The 26,370-nt window shown below is 36.9% G+C and overlaps 1 protein-coding gene and 1 pseudogene across 2 annotated transcripts in view; both read right to left on the bottom strand.

Moving 5' to 3' along the window:
• The window catches only part of GRID2 (glutamate ionotropic receptor delta type subunit 2), a 1,351,788-nt gene that overhangs the window by 498,467 nt on the left and 826,951 nt on the right, over window positions 1-26,370 (bottom strand). For both annotated transcript variants that reach the window (XM_060094744.1, XM_060094753.1), the window contains 3 exons: window positions 24,254-24,307; window positions 16,340-16,513; window positions 10,416-10,577 (listed from right to left, as the gene is read on the bottom strand). In XM_060094744.1, the coding sequence (XP_059950727.1) occupies window positions 10,416-10,577; window positions 16,340-16,513; window positions 24,254-24,307 (390 nt within the window). The remainder of the gene's footprint in view (window positions 1-10,415; window positions 10,578-16,339; window positions 16,514-24,253; window positions 24,308-26,370) is intronic.
• On the bottom strand, window positions 4,718-8,972 carry LOC132483082 (DNA replication licensing factor MCM4-like; annotated as a pseudogene).

Here is a 26,370-nt window from a genome sequence, read left to right as displayed (position 1 = left end):
AAGTAACTGAGAGATACTTTTGGAAGATCATATATAACATCAAATATTAATGACATTTGTCTAATTTCCTTATACATATTCCTAGGTTCCTTGCAACCTGCAAACATGCTTGGTAACTAAGGATACCCTGTTAAATAAACATAAGCCCAGCAAGACTGTGAACACACTGGGAGATGCCAGACTCAGCAGTGTGCCCTGATGCCCTCATGTTTCATAAGTTAATTTCAGTGAGAAAAATCCCTGAGAGAAAGAAGATACTACATTTTATACCCAGAAAAGAAATATAATTTGTAGATAAACACTAGAATACACTATGCCAAAAAATAAAAAAGAATAAAAACATAAAACTTAATTTGTATAAAAATGTTTAGGAAAACTTGAGTTGCCATGTAACATTTATATGTGTGTGTATGTGCATACAGATATATACATACATATTTACAAATATACATATATACTCAAATATTCATTCATAATAGAAACTTGAAGCAAACTGAGCAGGAAATAAGAAACTGCTAACATTTTGGTCATGCTGTCTACACCTCAGAGAATAAGAAACTGAGGCCCAGACAGCTAGTTATCTGAGAAACCTGAATTGAAGCCTCCTTCTTTTGTGCCTCATACATTTTCCTCTAGACGATGTCAGCTGCGTGTCCAATATAACACATGCATATCACAGTGATTGCTCAAAAAATGTATGTGGAACTAAATTAAATTAAAATTGACACCATTTTACCCACTTCATGATTCAAATGCCCTGAATTTGAGGATACATTGAAGAGTCCACAAGAAGACTGTTCCAAGGGCATTGACTACATTTTCAAAGCTCTTGTGGCAAGAAGTTTATTTGCACACATTTTTGTCAAAAGGCTATCTTATATTCCAAGTCAATACTGTTTCTAGTAAGACACATTATGTTTTCCTAAATGTTCTCTCTGTCCTTCAGGTTTATAATTCTAAATGGTACATAGTGCTTAACACGAAAAGCAAAGTAATATATTTACATTACTCTAAGTATACAATTTTTACAAAAAAATCAACAAGGGGAAATCAATCAAGACAAAGGAATAAGAAGATATAGAAGTCACCTCTCCCCACGAACACATCAAAAATACCTTTACATGTGGGACTATTCTCACTGAAAACTAACTGGAAAATGGTAGAAAGACTCCGATACAACCAAGGCTGTAAGAAAGATTTCACATGTAATTGGGTAGAAGAGCAGAGAAATTATCAGGTTAGGACCTGTGACCACAGGAGGGGACTCAGAGGAAAAGAGAGGTTACGTGGACAGACATCCTCCCTGGGGCATGGGCAGTTCAAGTCACGTATTGGGCTCCACAGGCCTGAGGTCTGACAAAGGGCAGACAGGCCCCCTTGGCTGGTTGGAGGGCTACTGAGACTAACAGGGGGGCTGTGGGAAGCCTGAGCTCAGCTCGTGAAGGGTGTGCACCCTCTGGCTTGCACCTGAGGCAGCGTGGAGAGGAGAGAGTGAGACTGCACTCGTGGCTGCCGGGTTTTCTGCGACCACCCTAGCATCTGCCCCAGCCTGAGCCTCTCGATTGTTCCAGCCTTGCTTATTCCATGTCACAGCTCTGCACTGGATATAGGGCTGCCAAGACTGAGGAAAGTGGTAGACCTTGGAACACAGAGATGACTCAGATCTGGGGCAGCCTCCGGGCAGGGAGGGGGCAGCCATTGCTGGCACTACACAGGCAGCACATCAGAGACAGCCTGGACCTCTGTCTACAGCCAACCTTCTGAAGCCCATGCCCCATCATGAGCTGAGAGCCCACATAGGCCCCTATTGCTCCAGCACCGCTCTCCTCTGGGGCAGGGGTGCCGAAGCTGAGAGAGGGGAGAGCACATCCTTGAAGGGAATGGAGCCACCTTGTACCCAAACTTCAGGGCTTCTGTTCCAGCAACTTTGGATTGGACCCCATCCCCAATCGGTAGGCAATAGTCACTGGCAGCTGACAGCTACCAGCACACCATGAGGAAAAATGTGACTTGCATTCATGTCAAATCCAGCCCTCCCACCAAAGGCACTGGGCACACACAGACTATACATGGATGCTCCCATGTAAGGACACTCCTTGAAGACTGCAATAGGTAACTGTTTCCCCTAAATTCATAGAGACAGAGAAAGTTAAGCAAATGAGAAGACAGAGGAATTGGTCTCAATTGAAAGAGCAAGAGAAAACCCCTCAAAAATACATAATAAAACAGAAATAAACAATTTACCATATAAAGTATTTAAAGCATTAATGACAAGAATGCTAACTGAATTAGGGAAAAGCGTAGAAGAACACAGAATTTTAACAAGGAGCTAGAAAATATAAAAAAGAACCAATCTGAACTGAAGAATAAAATAACTGAAATGAAAAACACACTAAAAGGAATGAATACAAGACTAAGCAATACAGAAGAAAGCATAAGTAATCTGGAAGATAGATAATGGAAATCACTTGATCACAACAGCAAAAAGAAAAACAAATTTAAATATCAGAATAGTTTAAGAGATCTCTGAGATAACATTGAGTGTACCAACATTTGCATTATAGGGGTCCCAGAAGGAGAAGAGAAAGAGAAGGGGGTTGAAAATGTATTTGATGAAACTATGGCTGAAAACCTCCCAAACCTGAAGAAAGAAACAGATATCCAGGTACAGGAAGAACAGAGGGCACTGAGTAAGATGTAACCAAACAGACGCTTACCAAGACATAATGTCATTAAAACAGCAAAACTTAAACAGAGAATTTTAAAGACAGAAAGAAAAAAACAAAGAGTCATATACAATGGAACCCCCATAAGGCTATCAGCTGATTTTTCTACAGAAATGTTGCAGGCCAGAAGGCAGTGGCATGATATATTTAAAGTGCTGGAGGGAGACCTTCAAGGCGGCAGAGGAGTAAGACGCGGAGATCACCTTCCTCCCCAGAGATACACCAGAAATACATCTACACGTGGAACAGCTCCTACAGGACACCTACTGAACGCTGACAGAAGACCTCAGACTTCCCAAAAGGCAAGAAACTCCCCCACGTACCTGGGGAGGGCAAAAGAAAAAAGAATAAACAGAGACAAAAGAATAGGGACGGGACCTGCACCAGTGGGAGGGAGCCGCGAAGGAGGAAAGGTTTCCACACACAAGAAGCCCCTTCGCGGGCGGAGACTGCGGGTGGCGGGGGAGGGGGGGAGCTTCCGAGCCTCAGAGGAGAGCACAGCAACAGGGGTGCGGAGGGCAAAGTGGAGAGATTCCCGCACAGAGGATCGGTGCCGACCGGCACTCACCAGCCCGAGAGGCTTGTCTGCTCGGCCGGGGCGGGCGGGGCTGGGAGCTGAGGCTCAGGCTTCGGTCGGAGCGCAGGGAGAGGACTGGGGTTGGCGGCGTGAACACAGCCTGAAGGGGTTAGTGTGCCACGGCTGGCCGGGAGGGAGTCCAGGAAAAAGTCTGGAGCTGCCGAAGAGGCAAGAGACTTTTTCTTCCCTCTTTGTTTCCAGTGCGCGAGGAGAGGGGATTCAGAGCGCCGCCTAAAGGAGCTCCAGAGACGGGCGTGAGACGCTAAGGCTGCTGCTGCCGCCACCAAGAAGCCTGTGTGTGAGCACAGGTCACTATCCATACCGCCCGTCCCGGGAGCCTGTGACCTAAATATAACTAAACAGACATTTCTCCAAAGAAGATATACAGATTGCCAACAAACACATGAAAGGATGCTCAACATCACTAATCATTAGAGAAGTGCAAATCAAAACTACAATGAGGTATCACCTCACACCGGTCAGAATGGCCATCATCAAAATATCTACAAACAATAAATGCTGGCGAGGGTGTGGAGAAAAGGGAACCCTCTTGCACTGTTGGTGGGAATGTAAATTGATACAGCTACCATGGAGGACAGTATGGAGGTTCCTTAAAGAGCTAAAAATAGAACTACCATATAACCCAGCAATCCCACTACTGGGCATATACCCTGAGAAAACCATAATTCAAAAAGGCATGTACCACAATGTTCATTGCAGCTCTATTTACAATAGCCAGAACATGGAAGCCACCTAAGTGTCCATCGACAGGTGAATGGATAAAGAAGATGTGGCACATATATACAATGGAATATTACTCAGTGATAAAAAGAAATGAAACTGAGTTATCTGTAGTGAGGTGGATGGACCTAGAGGCTGTCCTACAGAGTGAAGTAAGTTAGAAAGGTAAAAACAAATACTCTATGCTAACACATATATATGGAATCTAAAAAATAAAAAAAAAAATGGTTCTGATAAACCTAGGACAGGACAGGAAAAAAGACACAGACATAGAGAATGGACTTGAGGACACGGGGAGGGGGAAGGGTAAGCTGGGACGAAATGAGAGAGTGGCATGGACATATATACACTACCAAACGTAAAATAGATAGCTAGTGGGAAGCAGCTGCATCGCACAGGGAGATCAGCTGGTGCTTTGTGACTACCTAGAGGGGTGGGATAAGGAGGGTGGGAGGGAGACGCAAGAGGGAGGAGATATGGGGATGTATGTATACATATAGCTGATTCACTTTGTTTTACTGCAGAAAGTAACACAACATTGTACAGTAATTATACTCCAATAAAGATGTTAAAAAAAAAAAAGAAAGAATTTCTTTCTATTGGCCCATATGCCGTCCACATATATGGAAGCAAAGTCAGTACCCAAGTGCAGAGGAGCTGAACACTCAGAGCTTCAGAGCAAGTGAGCGGTTTTTCCAATCACTGTCAAAAAGTCATCTTCAGCCAAGGCACATGGTGCTTTGTCAAATATATCTTTGGTAATGGCTATGTCAGATTATTCCCAAACATCTTCAAAAAGTTGTGGGTACTGTAGGGCTGGTGTCTTACTCTTAGATAAAGTAAGTTCTTTTCAGTGCTTCAGCTAACTCTTCTTTCCATTTAGGAGAGATGGCTCTCATTCCTGTAGTAAGAATAGATATGTCTACAGTGCCAGTCTGGGGATTAGTAGCTGACTGCTTACAGCCTCTCTGTGGAGGTCTGTATCTTTGCTTCAACTTTATTTGAATATCATACTTTAGCATGGGCTTCTGCTAAGCCATTTTAACGATTCCAGCTTTGGAGGGTATGCAGAAACCATTCCTCCTCTACTTGAGCTTTGGTGACAGCCTGGCTGGCTTCCTGACTCACCCTAGGCATCCCGTGCTGTGACAGCGTAGTCCTTCAGCACTGCCGTATCCATGAACTCCTCTTTCACATGCTCCCTGCTCGAGCGGTACACAGCCACGAGGCGGTGAGCCAGATGCCTGCCACAGGCTTCATCCTGAGGTCGAGCATGAGGAAGAGGGAACCGAACCTGGGTAATAAGGTGTGACGTCGCTGGATATTTTCAAAGGTCGTATTTTTTAGCGTTACACTAAGACTCAATAGAATTTGCTGCTGTCAGGATACATGTGCATGCATTGAGCTTGCAAATAACCCCAGCCATTGTGGTAAGGAGAGTTAGCTGTTCCCTGGCTTCAAGCAACACTGATCTTGTACTTCGATTCATCTTTTCAAGTATCAGTACAGCAGATGCCACTGTCACTAAGGATACGGGCCTGGTCTGCAGGACCAGCCGCCTCCTTTTGGGGTCTTTCACATATACGGTTAGGCTGACTGCACTGAAGCCCTTCCCAGGTGCATATTGGCCCCAGGGTACCAGGTTGTATACACATTGCAAGAGCTGGGACTTGCTGGTCCCAGGGTCACTGCACAGCAGGATGTTGATCTCAGCATGAAATCTGCCTTTTCCTGTTTGACTAAAATCCTTCCCTGTTCCCCAGAAAAGCTGAAGCAAGTTTCCCTTCTTGAAATCTTCCTATTCTTATAGTGCTTAGACCTGAGGCTGAAGCAAGTCTCTCATAAATGTCTGGTTTTCTGGAAAGTTTCCTAAGTAATTCCACGTGCTTCTCTGAAAAAAACTTTCTGTTTTGCTTCTTCATCTCCTTTGTGAAGACGTTTTGCATCCATTTTCTGATAATGAATGACGTCAATGAGGGTCTTATGGACAGACTTCACATTACTCACCCTTGGGCCGATTCAATAGGAACAGCTGGATAAATGCCTGTGATATTCACTCTGTCCCCAAGATGAATCTTGTCAACAATGTCATTGTGAGCAAAAGGATGACAGCATGAGGCATCTGCCCTGCTGGCATATTTTCAGGAGACTCTTGGAGTTGGATCATCTGTTTGTCAGAGAACGAGACAAGCAGTCGTGGGTCAGCACCGCACTGTGGGTGGTATGGCGGCATGCCCACACTCAGGCTCCGTGCTCTGACGAGGTCCATCTCCACTAGGACAGCACACCTGGCACTGGAAGAAGGCCCCGTGCATCTCTGGAATCAGCTGATCCTGATCATCATCACTTTGATGGTGATGAGCTGACTGATTCAGGTCTTCTGGATTCAGGTTTCTCATATTCTTCATCTCCAATACATGGAATGGTCCTACTTGTATCTGATGTTCTAAGATTCAGTCAGGTAACTGTCAAAGATCTCATCGAGAGTCATATTAAAAGTCAGGATAACTTCCAGTGGGAAGCACATGAACTGTCTATTCAGATTTTTGTCAAATGATTTTATGTGTTCACAGTTTACATTTAAAAATGGCTTCCCAATAATATTAGTTTTTCCAAGTAACTGCATGTACGGAGGCTCAGCGATATCTATGGCAATATTTTCTTCTTCTTTAGCCAGAGAGTCAATAAAATCTCTGCAAATTTGTTTTGCAGGTTTCCATATTGACATCTGTTCTTCAAATCGGAAGTTTTTGGCCCAGAAACCGCTCACTGGCCACTATATCTTCTATTGCTGGCCCATACTGGAAATCCACCTGCAGACCATTTTGTGCAGAACCCAGGTCAGGCCTCTGCCTCGTGGGTGTTCCCCTAACAGCGCTGCTTGGAGTTTTCTCTATCCAAGAGCTGAGAGTGCCACATGTCAGTGGTGAATTGACAACAAAATCAAGAGGAATCACTGAAGAAGGCATCACAGGAGAGCTGGGTAATAATGTGTCTTGTGCAGCAGGGCTCTGCAGGTCAGCTCCAGGCTTGGTCAGCAGCATCTGCAGCTTTCCCGTAGAGGTAGAATCCTGGCCTCATCATCTCTGACATGGAGATGATCTGGCTTTCTCACTTCCAACAGGGGAAGTTGGCCGCCTCCAAAGCCCACAGGGCTCCAGGTGCACCTGGCAGGTTGTGCTCCCAGATGCCCCAAGAAAAAAATTTTAAAGGTTTAAAAAAATATAACGTATTACAATGAAGTGATGACAATTTTTTGAAGATGATGTCAATATCTACTTGAAAAACACAAGGGAATAAACTACAAAGAAAGAAGTAAGAATCTGGAGTTTAGTAACAAAAGTTGATCAGGTCAGTCACAAAATATATCAAACACCAATAACTTCCTCATGTACCTACAATGACTAGTTTAAACATATAGTGGAAACATATCCTATTCATGGTAGTGTGCACAAACACATGCATACATGCACAGATGCGCATACTCAAAACCCTACAAAATTTCAGGAATAAATACAATGAAAACATGTATGAAGAATACTCTAAATCTTTTCTGAGGGTTATAAAAAGATAACTATATAGATAGATCCCATGTCCATTCATGGACATTAATTCTTTGTACTCCTTGCATTAGTACATAGGCTTTGTAAAGTGTATAGAGCATGCTCAGAACATAGGCATGCAGTGGTTACTTGAATGTAATTAAGAATTTTATCACTAGAATATTCACATTGTAATAAAGAGCTTGACCTCATTTGTGATGTCTGGCTGCTGACTTCTTTTTAAGCTTTGCTTTTCTTTTCTTATTTGGCTCCACATACGGACAGGCTGATTAAGAAAGCCCATCCTGCACCTCCTTCTTTAACACCCCTGGGAAATTTAAGCCTCAAAAATCTCCAGCCTACATAAATGGGAACTTTTCTTAGCCCCATCCCTAACCACTGCAAATGCCCAGCCCATTCACAGTGCTTTGCTCAAGCCAGCCTGTGTCTGCATGGGCCCACTCTGCTTTCCCCAGGAGTCCCTGTGTGAGTAGTAAACTTTTTCTCAAATTCTCTTGTTTTGTGAAGTGTCATCAGTCTGGACATCCAAATGGGATAACCAAGACACTCAGATGAGGCAAAGTAATATGACTGGAAAAGCTTAACTCCATTTTTAAGGGCAATTTGAAATGTGAGAAAAAAATAATGAAATAGAACATTTGCAATCAAACATATCATTCAAACATTGTCTCTAGATACACAGAATGGATATATTCCTTTAAAAAGTGCCACCGGGTTGAAAGTTTACAGGAGAAGAAAAATATGCAAATATTCTCCCAAAACAAAATTTCATAATTATCTTATGAAATCATTGTTTAGATTATAAATTTAACAACATTTTACATATTGAATTGCTCCATAAGAAATACCTACATATTATAGTGTCTCTCTTTCCCTCCTACTGATACTTTCACTAAATAAGTATCTCCTAAGCAACTTCCCAAACAATTATTCTGTCTTTGTGAGACAGCTTCTGAAGAATGAATATATTCAGGTTCCTGCATCCTAGACAAACCATGAATTAATAAATTGGCAGGATCAGAACCATGTTCAACAATCTCCCTTGGATTCATACCTGCCAACTCTCTACATAGATAGTGCTGGGGGATTTTGGCAACACCTTGAGCTTAGATTTGACTTACTCATTTTTCAGTTGAAAAATCCTCCTCTGCCAATATATTCAATTTAATTCTCAAGCACTTCTGTTGATAAGAGCCTAAATTCTCATTAAAGTGATTCTTCTGCAAAGAGGATACAGTACCAAGAGGAAGATTCAGGCTTTTCTCTATTTGAAACATTTTCCCCTCTACTTCCTGGGTTTTGTACATCTAGCTCCCTTTTAATGTTAATTTTTAGATTTTTCTCTGGCATTTCTAAATACTTCATATTTCATTTGACTAGCTATTTCTCTATTTCAGGAGAAAAAGGCAAACACATGCAGAAAGAAAAAGGATGCATAAAATGAAGAATATGAACTTCCAAATGGCTGTCTCCTTTGTGTAAAGGGTACAGGAGAAAATTGTTTGTTTTATTAATCATTTCATTTTAAATCCAAGAAGCTGTGTGAGACAAATGGAAAATGCCAGCAAGGATGACATGACAAAGAGGCTAATAACCTGCAGGATGCTTATACCTTTGAGAGGAGCTAAACAACATTATGGGAATGGAGCAGGTAGCTGAGCCAAAGCAGGTCACAGCCAGGCTAAATACCACATTGAAAGTGAAGAAGAAGAATGCCATCAAGTACCCCAAATAGTTCACAAATGCTGTAAAATATTAACTGTTTATGAATATTTTTGTTGTAAGGTAAATTAAAGATCATCACATCCGATGTCTTACCATGCATCATCTAACTGAAAAACACCTAGGTCTAGTGTTTATTTTTTTTTAGTGGATAGTGTAGTTTAAAGAAAAAAAATAAATAACTTTTTGTATTTTGTGACAGGTACCAAAATAATTTGAGCATCTCTGACCCTAATGATATAATGAAAGTGCATTAAAATATTTCAACAACTAATTTTTTACCTGCATAAAATTTCCTTATAAATAAATAAGGGTTCCCTGTTTCACAGACGTATATGATTTTCTTACCTTGATTTTTTAAATATTTCATTTACCCATTACAGTGTTTTGTGCTTTGAATAGGCAGCAACATTAGTGAAAAAAAATCTTACTAAAAGATATCTCATCAAACAATGACTTATTGTTCCTCCTTGCATAAAAATTAGGAAGAATGAGGGCTTCCCTGGTGGTGCAGTGGTTGAGAGTCCGCCTGCCGATGCAGGGAACACGGGTTCATGCCCCGGTCTGGGAAGATCCCACATGCCAAGGAGCGGCTGGGCCCGTGAGCCATGGCTGCTGAGCCTGCGCGTCCGGAGCCTGTGCTCCGCAATGGGAGAGGCCACAACAGTGAGAGGCCCGCGTACCGCAAAAAAAAAAAAAAAAAAAAAAAAAAAAAAAAATTAGGAAGAATGAAATGCTAGTCAGACTTGTGGTTGCCAAGGGGGAGGGGGTGTGGTGGAGGGATGGATTGGGAGTTTGGGATTAGCAGATGCAAACTATTATATATAGGATGGATAAACAATAAGATGCTATTGTTTAGCACAGGGAACTATATTCAATATCCTGTGATAAACCATAATGGAAAAGAATATTAAAAAAGAATGTGTATATGTGTATAAGAGTCACCTTGCTGTACAGCAGAGACTGGCACAGTACTGTAAATCAACTATACTTCATTAAAAAAATAAAATTAACAACAACAACAACAAAAAACACTAATGGATGAATAAAAAAAAAAAAAAAAAAGAAATGCTAGTCAGAAATTACCTTCTTGATGGTCTCCAGCATGGAACGCCCTCCCTGCCAGGGCTTGGAGTTCTTTCTGATACATGACAAACTAGCCATACTGTGCCACTTTCGGTCCTCCAGCTTCTTATGAAAAGCATTAGCAAGCAGAAGCACCGTGTCATATATGTAAAGGTTTGAAATCTGAAAAGACATTAGACAGTAATCATTAGAATCATTGATGCCAACCATCAAGAACAAGGAGAAAATCATCAGCTCAGTTGCTTCCGTTCATAGATAGTTGGTTTACTGGGTTATTATTAAGCAGAAGGTTTCTTTTTTCATTTCCTGGGCAATTTTGTTATTGAGAATGAAGTCTTGTCTGATTGTATGCTCCAATTGCTTTTTCAGCTTGTTTAGTTGTGAAAGAGAAGATAAAAAAGAGAAGTTTCGACAGAGCCAAGGCTGTTAGTGTCAGATCTTAGAAAATCAGTAGTCCTTATTTCTTTCTGAGGAGGTAGGATCTAAGGGCTTAAGACTGGAAGGGCAAACTGAACAATACGTTTTCTGAATATGTCAAGTTTTTGCATTCTGGTTATTCAGATGGAGAAATATCAACTTGATCTTACATAGAAGATGAGTGTCATAGGTGCAAAAAAAAAAAGGAAGCAGACACCTGCCTGTACGTTTGTGCCTCTGGAGATAAAGTAATGAAAAAAGTGAGAGGAAACAGCACCATTCATAAACATTACAATGATCAAGGGTCTATACAAAATTATATACATGTGCATTGCAATTAATTAACATGACAAATATCATAAGCTATTCACTGTGAATGTGTGTTTACATTAACTCTTTCTTCTAGTGTAATCATGTTATCTTCCCTCTATATAGATTTAAAATGAATTATACACATGTTGGATAAGCTGTTTTGCACTCTTACACTTAAGTCTTGCCAGAACCAGTATCCTCACTGTTAATTACCGATGGTATTTATTTTTCAAATAAATTAGAAACAATATTTTAAAAATACAGACACCAAGAAATATATCCAAGGTTAAATGGATAAATGGATAAATCCAAGGTTAAAAAGAAAGGAAGTGATGACATTCTCTGAGCTTTCTATTACCCCTTCTTTTACTGCTTTCTCAGGCAAGTACCTATTCTCTTTTGAGGTTCATGTTCGTTTCTATGCCACATGTTACAGCCCCTTTCTGCCAGCATCTACTGACCTCTTGGTCACTCTTTATTCATGACTCCTCCCTCACAGGGGTCCCAAACTGCCTCCTTATATTTAAAGAAGGTCACTTCAATTTCTACACAGATGACCTTCACTTCTACTCTGGCTGTGACCAACAAAAATGACTATTTACTAGACCCAAATGAACAACTCCTCTGACATCTTAAACTCCAGTATCCCACCAGTCGACCAATCATTTTTCTCTACCTACTGTTACTACACTTGTTTTCTGACTTCACTGACCATGAGCACCAACCTCCTCTACATGCCAACCTTTCAATATCTGACACCTCCTTTGTCTTGCCCTGAAACATCCTCTTTCCTTCAGCTGTTTATCATCTGGTATTATTTCTAGGATGCTCATCATCTCCGCATTCTTCCTCTGTCCTTCTCTTATTTTTCAATGTTTCCATCGAAAGTTTAGTACCCAGAACTAACACATTATTGCAGATGTGAGCTGACTAGGAGAAAGTAGCGTAAGACGCTATCTCTCTTGATCTTAGCAAAATGCTTCTGACATAGAGACCAAGATTACATTAGAGTGGCTTGGAGCAAATACAACTTCTGCTACACTCAAGTCAAGTTTGCCTCCGTCTTAACAGCCTTAAACTGTCAAACCAGTTCTCATCCATCTAGACTGTCTGTAATCGACTTTGAACCTATACTTTTTCTCTGTCATATTTCAATTTTTAGGCATATTACTCAGCGAATATTAACAACTTGAATCTTGATGATGTAACACAATGTAAGTTTTCTCTCTTAGCTTTCTGTCATTTACAAATCTGATAGGCATACTTTATTCATTTTCATTTGTGTAGTTATAAACATTTTGAAAATATTAGGTCCAAGGACAGACTCTTTGGGTGACCACAGAGAATTCCTTGCACTTCAAGAGTAGAATATTTATCAGCATGGTTTGAATATTCCTCTAGTTCCATACTTCTCAAATTGAGGTAAGAGAAGCTCTGGTGAAAAGCTGTAGGTATTAAAGATACTCAAAGCTACAGAATACATCTGGGGCATGTTCTACGCTTATCAATTTTGCTTATCAATTTGGAGAGAAAACAAAGTAATTTAACTGATAAATTATTTGAAATATTACTTTTAATTTCAAAGAAACTCATATGTTTTATAACTTTTAAAGACAATAATGAAACTTTAATACATTTTGAACTTCTAAAAAAATCTGAAGCCAGAGTGTTTACCATCTTCTGTTCTTAGGAGGCTTTGGTGAAAATGTTTGAATGATATCAACTCATTTAGACTTTTTAATGTCTTCCCATAAGGATTTCATAAGAAAAATTGTCAAACACTGCATTAAAATCAATATACAATAAATAGATTTATGACATTCTCCCAATCTAAAAAAAATATTAAGTAGGACTTAGTGTGGCAGTGCCTGCTCTTAAGGAAGTCTTATTATCTTATTTGAAGTTCCCACCATATATTTAATAATATATTCTACAATTTATCCAAATATTAATTTTAGTGTGTTGAACTCTGGTTGTCAGGTCTTCTTTCCTTCCTTTTGAAAATTGGGACAATTACCAATGTCTTATACTTGGGTTCTCTTCTCAAGTACTTCTCTAGTATTTCTAAATTGCAATATTGTGATCATATCTACTGGTTTATTTACTGCTCTGAGCAATTATTTCTCAGGCCTCATTTTAGAGGAGCAAAGGCATACTCTAACCATCTCCAAACCCCTGCTCCTTCTAAACCAGTGGCTTACTTTTCTTTTAATGACTTTAATCTTTGCAATTTGAGGACGTTTTTTTCCTAGGTGGAGAAAACAGAAGCAAAAGGATTTGAATATTTCTATTTTCCCTCCATTGGCAGCCAAGCTAACATTAGTTTCACCAAGCAGTAAATGGTTCACTTCCTTCTTGCTTCATATATTGCTAAAAACTCTGTTTCTAGCTAAAAGGTATCTTTAACATTTATTTTGCAACTTCAGCTAATACTGGATTTTAGTCTTTCTGCACTAATTTAAAGATTGAGGAAACGTTTTTTGTTCTTTCTAAATCTTACTCCCCTTTCTACATATACTGAAATATGTAACAGCCTGGAGATCTCTACATGGGCTCACTGTACCCTCTTCTCCTCTGTTGTAGTGATTATTGTGATTTTATAGCTAGGTTTCTATTTTTAGAGCTGACTTGAATCATATTTTCATAGCTTTTTTCTTAGTTTGTTTTTTAACTGTACTCTGCTGATAAGATATAAGTCTGTCTGCGATCATTTTTATCTGCACTGTTTTTATGGACTCCAAGTTGAGAGGGCTGCTTTTCCTAGGGAACCTGGTCGGCGGGGGGGGGGGGGGGCTTCAAATTTTTAATAAGTACTTTTCTTGTTGTCTCCTTTAACTTCAGTGAGATAAAATATGCACCAAGGCAAGCCTCTATATCAAATGCTCTGCTTTTAGTGGGACATTTTAAATTCAAGAGCCCTGCATTTAGACACTTCATTATATAAATCTTCACATATAAAAGTTTCTGTCAGTTTTCCTTTTATATATTAAACATTTAGTCAAATTCTATTAAATATACTAGGGATATTAAATGTAATACATGCACAAAGAAAAAGTAATCATCCTGTTTTCTTCTATCTGTGGGTTTGAGGGGAGTATGATGAAGGTATAGGGAAGGAGGAGCGTTGCTTCCAGTACGTCCTTAATTCATCAGATAGATCTGGGAATATAAAGATAAATAAAATATTTTTTCCCTGATTTCAAGGAATTCATTAATTGAATCAGAAGGATTGTGCTGTTAGGTGAATGTGCTTTAAAATACTATACAGTGGGCTTCCCTGGTGGCGCAGTGGCTGAGAGTCCACCTGCCAATGCAGGGGACACGGGTTCGTGCCCCAGTCCGGGAAGATCCCACATGCCGCAGAGCAGCTGGGCCCGTGAGCCACGGCCGCTGAGCTTGCGCATCCGGAGCCTGTGCTCCGCAACAGGAGAGGCCTGCGTACCGCAAAAAAATAAATAAAATAAAATAAAATAAAATAAAATAAAATAAAATAAAATAAAATACTATACAGTGACTTTCTGCTTTCCCAATCTGTACATTTCCTACTACCTATTTTGATAGGAGCAGCCTTTAATATATCATGATTTTCTAAATCAAAGTTCTTTTGTGTTTTTCTCTATTTAAAATTCTATCATTTCCACATGAATTATATTCATGACCAATTAATATGAAAAGATGGGCCACTGGAAGTATGAAACTTAAACCTTGTTTAGGCTTGAGTAACTTACTTTGACCCCTGACTTCTTATCAATTACATTCAAATTCACAAATATTTACAAAGGTGCAAAGCACCATGGTAGATATGATAGGGGAAAGAAAAATAGACAAGTAGTTAATGTGATTTTATGGTGCCTGGTTCTGGAGAGAACCTATTCTAAAAGAGCTTAAAATTTAGTAGGAAAGTTCTATGGGCAATGATCCCAGAGCCAGCTGCCTGGTAAATACACATGGCTCATTACAATGGTAATAAGTATGAAGAAATGGTTAGATAAATGGTAATTTATCTAAAAAAATTCACAGCTGACTAAAAATAGGGAAGCTGTGGAGTTAACTTTCAAACAAAGAAGTAGTTTTGCCAAGTCGACTTATTTATCCAGTATTATTGGGAATGAACTAGTTCTCCTAGGATTATTTTCCCAACCTTTTCAAACTAAACATCTCTAAGTACTAAAATATTTTTGATATTAAACATTTTGAAGGAATAGGTTTCTAAAATATATCATTTTTTTAACCTATGAAATTGATCATGACTTTAATCTTTGTTGATATCTCAGGGATACCGTTTAAAAATTAACTAATATACTAGCAATATACTACAGTGGTACTCTTAGGAACTGCTTTATGATATAGAGTTGCTTTACAGGGAAAGTCCTGCTCTGATAGGATATCTGAATTAGTGTATCTGTTTGATTTCTCTTTTCCTGTCTCCTGCCTAGCTAGAGTGCTTCTTATGGAGCCCATTCTTGTTGATGTGCCTGCCTTTGTTAAAACTCCATCAGATTGACATATTGAGAACTCCAGTGCAAAGAGAAATAAAACAAAAAAATCCGATAGGATTTTCCTTAAGAAAAAGAAATAGGCTCCAGGTGAGTATTAAAAGGGCATTCTTATGAGTAAGCTTCAGGGACTTGGGGTTCTTTATTTTGCTGCTCAGAGATTGTATTCATCTACTTTCAAATTCTTTATTGTATTCTGAATAGCAAAGGTTTCAGCTATATCCCCTCTGAGTTGGATATAACTTTATAACACTACAGCATTTTTTGGATTTCTAAATTTTTTTTGGTGAAGTTCATCCAATCGGAAATTAATCTTAAAAAAGAATAAACTTCTATATCCTTGTTATTCCAGAAAAGGCAAGCAAATTTATTAGCTTAATAATTTGGCGTTTGGCATTAAGGAGTATCAATCACGAATTCACCATGAGAAATGCTATCGATTTACTTGCTGAAAAGAAAAAAACCCTTTACTTATTATATTTTTATTAAACAAGTAGATATTTTGCTGTAATGAGGTCAAAATGATCAAAGATAGATTCTTAGCACTCTCCCCATCAGACTTATGAAATTTCTGGAAGAGGAGAATAGTTCAGAAAATGGAAATGTGTACAATTCTGAGTGCAATGCCACTGGAAAAGCTCCCTCTACAACTGCCCAACAAAACATCCTGGAAGGAATATCCAGGGACTTAGAATATACCTCCATATTCTGAGCAAATGGATCCTTTGGATCACACAACGTTGAAGATATTCGATGGTTGCCACGGAAACATCGCTGACTTATATTCTGGGGGACTGGAAATGTCTGACGAATGATGGTTAACCTTCCAATTGACCTTCTTACAAGTTCCTGTACGTCCACATCATTTATTTCCTATAAGATAAGAAATGGAAGAATTAGAAATGCTTTAATACAGTAACAGAAACACAAAACTATTAATGAGTTGTTATCTGGAAATGCTAAGAGATTCCGTTACTGTAATACATTTGCATAATGCTTAGCCCACATCCAAATGAAAGCAACAACACATGTTCATTAAAATAATCAACTCATTTGTAGTTGCTGTCTGTGCTTTAAATTATATGCATTTATGTATATAATTAATTAATACCTAAATAATTTCAAATGGAGCAACTGACTGAAACACATTTTATTAATAATAAGTTTATAATATGTTGAACACTTCAGAAAAATATGTGTTGTCTAAACATGGGAAAACGTCGCAAATAACCTGCACTTACACTTAATTATTACACTTAATTATTCACTAATGGACTTCAAGGTACTTTGACTACTAGGAAGATAGTTATAATGTAAGAATAATATATATTGTTCTTAGCAATGAAAAATGAGGTTCTTAAATAAGACAAGTAGAGAGAGAATGAGGTGATATTATTTAAGACTTTTCCCAATTACTTCTTATAACTACTGGTGTTAACTCATACATTTCTCTTAGTAAAGAATAGATAAAACAAAGTGCTCACTAACTGCTGAATGGATAAGTTAGTATGTAATTGTGTTCTTAACATAAAGATGAAAAATTCTGTTGATTAATGCAGTGTGAACTCCAGTGATTTTTATCCAAATTAATGCTAGTTTGTATATAAGCATTTGCCGAACTCAAAGAGAAGCATTTTCTACTTCTTTCTCCCTGCCACCTCCTAATTCCAGACTTAAATTTAAAGATTTGACTCAATCATGGGTGTAAAAGTAATAAAAATAACATAATATTTTCATAATATACATCTGTTCTAATTGAACATTATTCTAATTGGAATTAGAATAGGATTGATCAGAATAAATTTTAGTTTTAATGTAGTCTTTACTTAGGTAGTTTGTGCTCCATGGTGTCCATTTGGATCCTTTTAAACCAATGAAGCCTTTGTAATTAACATATTATTGGTTTCAACAGATTCTTATGGCATCGGAAGTAAAAAATTTGACACATGATACATTTTGGAATACAGTGAGCATTTCTCAGTTTTGTTTCAAAGAATTATTACAGAATAATGAAAGAGAAAAAGATGATTTACAAGTGTAAATTTTCTTCTTTCCTTACTACGCTAATCACATATTATTCTTTCTTATAGCATATATTAGCTTTAAAATTCATCTTTTATTTATGATCTTTATGAAATATAGATTTCTCTAAAAATAAAATAACACCTGCCATCAGCTATATCCAGTGTAATATCCTGGATTTCCAGTCGATTAATCCTTAATGCACCATAAAAAATTATTTTTCTCAGTTTAAAATGCCATCTTTTTCTTTAGTGTGTGTCATTTCACTGGCCCCCAAAATTTCTGTCTGGCAAAAAGCAGGTCACTTTTTAAGTCTCTGTAATCTACTCACAAAATAAAATTAAATGGTGTCTGTCAACTTCATTTTAAGCCTGAAATTTAACTAGAAAACTTTCAAAATTAATTATTATTGCTATTCAATGTCTTTACATTTTTAAAAATTTCTTATTGTGCAGATGGGAATTTTCATTTAAAAAGGCAGTGGGGCCTCCCTGGTGGCGCAAGTGGTTGGGAGTCCGCCTGCCGATGCAGGGGATGCGGGTTCGTGCCCCGGTCTGGGAGGATCCCATGTGCCGCGGAGCGGCTGGGCCCGTGAGCCATGGCCGCTGAGCCTGCGCGTCCGGAGCCTGCGCGTCCAGAGCCTGTGCTCCGCAGCGGGGGAGGCCACAACAGTGAGAGGCCCACATACCGCAAAAAAATAAATAAATAAATAAATAAAAATAAAAATAAAAATAAAAAGGCAGTGAAAAATTCTACCACTCTTCGCATAATATTGACTAAGTTGTGTTATATACATGGTCTTTTTTTCTTTAGCAGTACTAAGATTTATCAACATTTTGTCAAACAGCACCATTTCTACATGCTCCACCCATGGTGAACTACAAATCAGCACATTAGAATAAAAACTTACATTTATTAAGACCCTACTATATTTTGGGCAAAATACTAAGTACTTAACCTGTTATCTCATTTTCTGCTAAAAACTACATTCTGATTCAGATACTGTCATTCTCATTTATAAATAAGGAACCAAGGAGATTCCAAGCTCCTCATTCAAAATACCCTTTATTCATAGTATGAACTTATAAATGTCATCAAAAGAGACACTCTCTGAAGTAATTACACAAGAAATCCATTTTTCCTTACAGGAATTATTTAGATTAATATGCATAAGTGATAGGAATTAAAACTGTAAAGATATATTATTCCAGCATTTAATAGTCTGATGATTCTATAAGAAATGATAAAGTCATCTATCATGAACCAAAGTTTTTAAGAGGACTATTTTTAAACCCACAAAAGAGGATGGTTACCTTTTACAGGTTCTAAAAGCTGAAGTTCACAGGTGTCTTAGCGACTAAGCTATATTTGAGAAAATGTCAATTTGAATTGAATATATTTTGCCTATTATTATTTGGGGAAGGGAAAAGAAAGTAATATTCTGGGAGGAAAGAATCTGCCATTCTGAATGAAGCTAACAGAAGTCTGTCTCAAAAAATTCACTTGCAGTTTTAGTTTTGACACCTGATCTCAAAAATAGTTTGATAGTGATATGAAAACTTCATCAGACAGCTATTTTATATTTAAAGAACTTTACTTCTGCATTCCAAAAGGTGCATTTCAAGAGTGACAGATGCAATGTTATATAAACACTGGAAGCCAAGTGAATATTTAATCTATTAAGAGATCCTTTTAAATGAAACATAAATCTGTAAGTAAACTGCTTTTATTAAAATATGAAACTATTGTATAATCTTTTGGAATCTACATTATTCTAATGTGCTGAATATTTAAAATGTTAAAATATCTGATTTTTTTAAATAATCATATGAAGAACCAGTTCAGTACATACTCTACCAAGCCCCCTGTACTACCCAAATATGCTACTCTTTAGAAAGATACAGAAATTTCCCGAGTTTGAAAGAATTTAAAGAAGGTAAATTATAAAAATTAGTTGTCCTTTTTGTATTCTTGATTTGAATGAGTACATTTATGAAAAAAGAATATTGCAATTAAAAATGAACAAATATGTTTTAGTATACCTAATTTTTCTCAATGTTTCTCCATTAAGAGCAAGGCATACAGTCTTTTACCCCCAAAATAATTTACATGGATAATCAAAAATGATTAAGAATCAAATCAATATATCCGAGGAAAGATTCTTATCACTTTACTGTGATAGTTTAATGTAGGGCAAACTCTGAACTGTGTAAGAGCCAAGGAAGAGGAAAGCGAAAATATCTGATAGGGATACAACTCCGCCAGAAACAGCCACTTCCCAGAACAAATCTTTTAGGAGAATTGGATTGCTCCTGAATCCTTGTAGGATATCAGCTTTAGGCTTAAGTTAATAGAATTCTAGGGAAGGAAAGACTCTCAAAATCTATTAGGTTGGATGCCAATCTATATTATATAAAGTATTTCAGAGAAGGGACCCCTTCCTCCTTTTCCCATTCTTTTATCTCTTAACATAGAATGAAGTTCTTGGCTCATAGGAGGTATTCATTAAAGGTTGATAAATGAAAAACTGAATGAATGGCAAGATTTCACCAAAACGTCTTCTAAAGATAGATACCTGAAACTTTAAGGATAGACTTTGGGGTGCTTTAATAACTTTAGCCATTCTAAATAAAGCAGATTTTAGTAATGATATTAAGCAGTGTACTATGTGGTATGATTTGAAAAGATTATGCTTATTGCTGTTTTTGCATTGCTGATATGTTTACATTCTTCATGCTTTAGCAAAGATGATCCTTTAATGCTTCCATAAAGTTTAATATTAACATGAAATAATTACGCATATATTATGAAATATGGAACAAAACCAACTGTAGACTAGAGCAGCAGGAAGGGGTGCAGAATGGCAGCTTTCTGCTTGACAGATTAGTAGTGAGCAGTTCAATTAGTCACTAAACTAAAAAAATTAAAAAATATTCATTATACACATAGGCTTTTCAAATCTCAGCAACAACCCCCTTCTCCTTAACTGCAGAACTAAGCAGTCATTAGCAGAGAAGAGTAGCTTAAACTATTTAAATAAGAATTCAGGACGCCAAAGTTCAGGTTCGGTATCATCAGGGAATAGAAGGGTGACTATAGCATTATGTTTCTTGCTGCTCTAAACAGTGTATCTATCTTCCTACCTGAATTTCTAACCTTTGTAAAACTTAAATAAAGTGCTAGACCATCTCCTTCAGGACCCTGAAGGGATGACAGTACTTATATGGAAAGGCTGTTCAGTGCTGGATCGACTGATTGCAGGGAGAAGATAAATACCATTACCAACCACTAACATGTGATTGATTACACCATATGAACTAGCATAGCCTCTCATTATTATAGCACACTTAATGCAAGCGAAAAAAATATTTTGTTTTCAAGTTTTGACATCAATTTGTATGATGATGCACAATGCCAACTTTGATTTATAGTTTCTCTCTGAGAAACTACTGGTGCAATAAGATTAAATAAATGTTTGCAACCCATTTTAAAATTAGCAACAAAATAGTAGCTACACAAACCAAACTAGTGAGATTCATGATTTCCATGTTCAATCAAAATGGGCCTTGGCATGTTGTTGGGTTTTGTTGTTGTCATTGCTCCTTTTAGAGTTTATTATCTTCCTAGCATATTCGAGAAATCCATGTTTCTTATTTTACGGAAACTCAGGTAAACTGTGATCCATCCATTATAAACAGGCCTGTAAATGAAATAAAGGTAGCAAGACTCAAGTTTCCTGAGGCATATTTCAGAGAGAATGAGGCGGCTGAATAAAATCATGTAGAAGTAAGAGTGCTAACCACAGATACGTGGACAGATGGTTTTTCTTAGGGATGAAAATACAGAAAATATGCTTGATCTCTGAGTTTTAACCCAGTTTAGAAAAAAATAATAATAACCAATATAAACAGTGTGGGCTGTGAACGTAAGATTTTTCAAAGGCTAAGTGGTATTGACCTGCCCCACCTAAAATTACAGCTTTGCTCAAGGACTAGCAAGGAGGGCTGTGGGTAAAAAAGAGATAAGGAGTTCAGTAATGGTAAAGGTGAAGTTACAGTTATGACAGTTTACAGTAGGAAACTAAAGTGTGAAGGAGGAGAAAAGAACTGAGTTTTTCTATACTGTGTTCTATAATTCTAACATTTTTGAGTTATTTGCCAGTTAGGCTGCTTTGTTTGTGTGGATGTTTTAATTTTTTTTGTAATATAGTGGCCCATATTATGGAACACTCATTTAAAGACATCATTTGCCTTCCTAATATTTTATGAAATAAAATTTAATGGGAAGTTCAACAAAATGAGTTGTAATGTTTATGGAAGATATAGTAAAATGGAAGCTATTATTGTTTCCATGATCTACATCATCAATGAAATACATACTACTCAGTCAAACTTCCTCTTTATGATAGGAAGGAGCAATTTCTTGCACAGCACAAATTGACAAATAAGCAGGAGACAGATGGACACTGGTGCTCTGGGAAGCCCTCTCTACCTCGGTTCACACTTTTAACATTCAAGTATAGCTTTAGAAGTTAAGCTGAATATGGAAAAAGAAAATTAATTCAGGGGTCCCTTCTTCAATCTTACCAAAGACTAGAAAGGAATGGGCATTTCCATTTATCAATTATAAGTATTAATTGGTTTGATTAGTCCATGTCTCTAAGGAGGCAAGAGGTCACTTTTTCCCCCTAGTCATCAATATTGACATCAACAAGTAAAATGGCTCCAGTTTGTTTTATATCAGAAAATCTGTGTGGTCTCTTCCCCATCAGAAGGTGGGTGTGAGATAAAAACAAGGAATTAGGAAGATTCTCTATTTCAAAAAATAGTAATCTAGAAAATAATAAGCTAAAGACAAAAAGTAATAGTGAATGGCTCCTATAAGATTGAAATTCAGATAGCAGAAATTTCAAAAATATTACCTGTAAGGAAAATTATTAAAAAAAGAAAACAAAGCAACAACAACCAAAGCTTTAGACTAGAAAAGACTTGTTTTAAATCCCATTATCACCTCTTCATAGTTGTGTAGTATTTTACAAACTGCTTAATTTATTTGAACCTCAGATTCTTTGCAGAAAAATAGAGATGAAATTACCTAATTTGAAAAGTTATTATGAAGGTTTGTTAAGTTTCCCTTTTCCCGTTACTCTGTCCTGATGTTTAGTCATTTTAGGTTGACTTAAAAACTTCATTGAAAAGTAGATCTCACATATACACATTATCTGTCAGGATCTCAGAAAAACACAGCTTAATTTGACATAAGAAATACACTGACAAATCATATAGACCTAAAGTTTGTCAGACTGAAAATAGACTTGTAAGATGTTTCCAGTGACTTTAAACTGAACTAAAAAGAACCATCAAGGGAGCTAAAATTCCATCAATGAAGTGTGGTGTAGGAGAAACAACTTGAAACTAAGAATCATTTTTAGTTTTCTGTGTAAGGAGAGGCAAGTCATATACCCTCTATGGACCCCATTCCCTCAACACTTCATAATACTATTTAGTATTCAACAAAATAATATGTGAGAAAGTGATCTGTGAACTTTAATGTGCTCTGCTCATTATTGCAGTACCACTTATTGAGTGTCATTTGTCAGGCACCATGTTAAGAGCATTAGATAATATTTCACTTACTTTTCATTATGAACTTGTAAAGTAGAAGTTATTATACATACCGTACAAACAAAATAAAACCTGAGGCACAGGATGATCATATTATATATCCATAGTAACACAGCTAACCAATTTCATAGCCAGGATTGAACCTATCTTGCTGACTGCAAAACCAGAATTCTTGCCCCAAATGCTACTTTGTTCCTGAGACAAAACTTATTATTCTATAATTCAATATTTGTTATCTGTTGATAAATAACACATTATTTTTATTCATAAGTAATAGATATGTTGAATACTAGATCTTGTTGATCTCATTATTTGTCCCAGACTGATCTGCTCATTGCCCTTTCCAACTCTGACTGGCAGGTGACAATGGAACAACTTATTTCACTAAGCTCTCATGTTGCAATACTGTACTTTTAATCTTATGCACTGTCCTTACAGAAAAAAAACAAAAAGACAAAAAAAAACTTTCACAAGGAATTTGACAAGTTGGTGAATTGTAAAACAGTTATATTTCTTTATGAAAAGGAAAACAATCTTCTCTTGTTTATTCATATTCATGTGCTGAACTATTTAATCCAGTTGTAAGAGTGTGGGGTACAAAAGTTCTAGAAACAACAGTAAAACACAAATGGAACACAAGCCCTCCACTGGGAGGAATTCACTTTGCTTACAAAGAAGAACTGTACTTTTTATAAAGATGATCTCCTGATGTAGGCAGTGTGTGCCAACGGAAAAGACTGAAAGATATTCAGTGGGGAAGACGTTTTCCATTTATTTTATTCATACAAATCCCTTTATAATTTTCAAAAACTCCTTATTCTATTTTTACTTAACAGCATCCATTCAGTAAGCTGAAAGTATACTTTGTGTTCTGTTTTCTGTTAGAAATTCAAGGCCGTAGGAAATGCTGTGACTATACATATGAAAACAGGACCCAGAGTTGACAGTAAGGTTTAGTTGGCTTTACCTCATTTATAATGATCCAGTGACAGTCAAAAGCAACCAAATTCGTCTCCACAACCTGGAATAGAAAACAAGCCAGCCACCAGTCAGCATTAATTGTGAAAAACAAATCAAACTAAATAGATATACTTGGCAAATGGCAAAAATGTATCACAGGTTTGAAAGGTCTTTGTTACTCAATTGAAGATGGAAAACCGTTATAGTAAAACATGGTAGAAGCATTTGTGTTCATCTTGTAAGTGCACTGTAGACTTTCTAACTAGGTTTGAAAGTATAATTAATTAAAACCCCAGAAAAACAAAGGTTTCAACTGAAAAATAATATAAATAATAATGTTTAGTGATTCAACCGAGAGTGGAGTTCCAAACACATTTCCTTGTCCAAATAAACTTTGATGAACTTTTATAATCTACCTAATAAATATCTAAGTACATATCCCTCCATAATCTGGCTCTAACTTAACATTCTTATCTGCTGCTTCCCTGTGTATACATCTGTCATTGTCTTAACAAAGTAAAATGCTCTATGTTCTGAAAAGTTTTGTGTATGTGTTATTGAATTCTATTGTGTATTCGAAGGAGATCCAGTCATAAAATTATCTGAATGTAAAGACTAAAAGTAATGGACATTATATTAGCACAAGTTATAGGTGGGTAATTTCAGTAGTTTTGCTAATAATATGAACAGAAAGAAAACTTACGTAAAAGAAAAATAAACTATATATAGGTAGCAATCCTGACTGAATAACCTTGGATAAATTGATTCTAAATGATCCTTTGCTTAGGCCAAAAAAGGCAACCCTTGTACAGGTGTATGTCTGCGTGTGTGTGTGTATGTGTGTGTACAGAGGTAGCTTTTGTATCAAAGTTTCCATTCTATCCAATTTTATCGTACATATTCTAAGACATGTTCTTATGATTCATGTCATGGAACATATAGATATATGTTAGGTTAGACTGTTTTATAAGAGATTACTGTGTTATTTTCAGCAATAATACCAAAAGCTTGAGTTTAATGTGAAGATGCTTTCTAAAAACTAGCAAGGAATTGTTATAAAGTGTGAATTACTTTTGGGCGTTAGTCTTTGTCCTACTGAAAGATGCATTGAATCACGAGAAACACAATAGGAAATACATCTATGTGATTCAATACTTTCTCAAAGTATATACTTATTTGCAGAATATTTTTGAAAGTTTTGGTATAAATTTTATACTATTTCCATATACATCAAATAGATTCTTATGACCTTACTAAGGTGCATAGATAACATATTATCATAGAAGTGAGGACACGTTATCTATTTTTAAGTCATACAATTATTATCTATTTCTTTTATATACATGCATGTTCAACTTTTAGATGAAACAATGTAGAAAATATGACCCATGGCAGTTTTCAGTTTTAGCTAAAAAAAATCACATTAAACCAGTAATGGCATCCCTTATTTCTAATTTTATAATTATTTTTCTTTAATAATCTTAGATAAACCATCAGTAATTTATTAGCAATAAAAAGCATTAAAAACCAAATGGGACCTCCATAAGAATTTAAAGGAATACAAACTGGAGACTCAGATATAAGGAAAATAGTTCTGTGGATAAAAAAGAAAGAAATATATATATATGGGGGAAAAAACATATGACTGAAATATGGAAATAGGAAGAATTCAGAGAAAAGAGAAATGAAAGCTAAGATATAGGCTGAAAGTACTTCTGAAGCAATATTAGCAGTAGAGTGAAGAGACGACTCAATTTAGCTTAAATTGTCCCCATTTAGATAATCTGTACCATGTGGCAAGATTAAGCAAAATTTAGTCTATGAGAATTCTGCATCAACCTGTAGAACTTTTTAAGTGAAAAGCTGTTTTGTGCAACAGCATTTATGAAATAAGTGGAAGTTAAGAGTTACAATAGTAACACTGATCGTTTGTCTAGACCATAAAATTTATTCATCTTTCACACTCTCTGCCTTGAAATAAACTTTCAGGCAAAAGCATGAAACAGTATATAGGTGTAGGCTCAATCTTGTGTTTCAGCAAAGGAGAAAGGTAAATATTTCTTCTGAGGCCATGATTCTACTAACTATACCACCCTCCTTTGCTTAGGGTTGGCAGGGAAACAA

The sequence above is a fragment of the Mesoplodon densirostris genome, chromosome 1 (assembly GCF_025265405.1).
Source record: "Mesoplodon densirostris isolate mMesDen1 chromosome 1, mMesDen1 primary haplotype, whole genome shotgun sequence".
Taxonomy (NCBI): Eukaryota; Metazoa; Chordata; class Mammalia; order Artiodactyla; family Ziphiidae; genus Mesoplodon; species Mesoplodon densirostris.
Note: the sequence above shows the minus strand (reverse complement) of the source record. Positions and strands in the feature narration are given on the sequence as shown.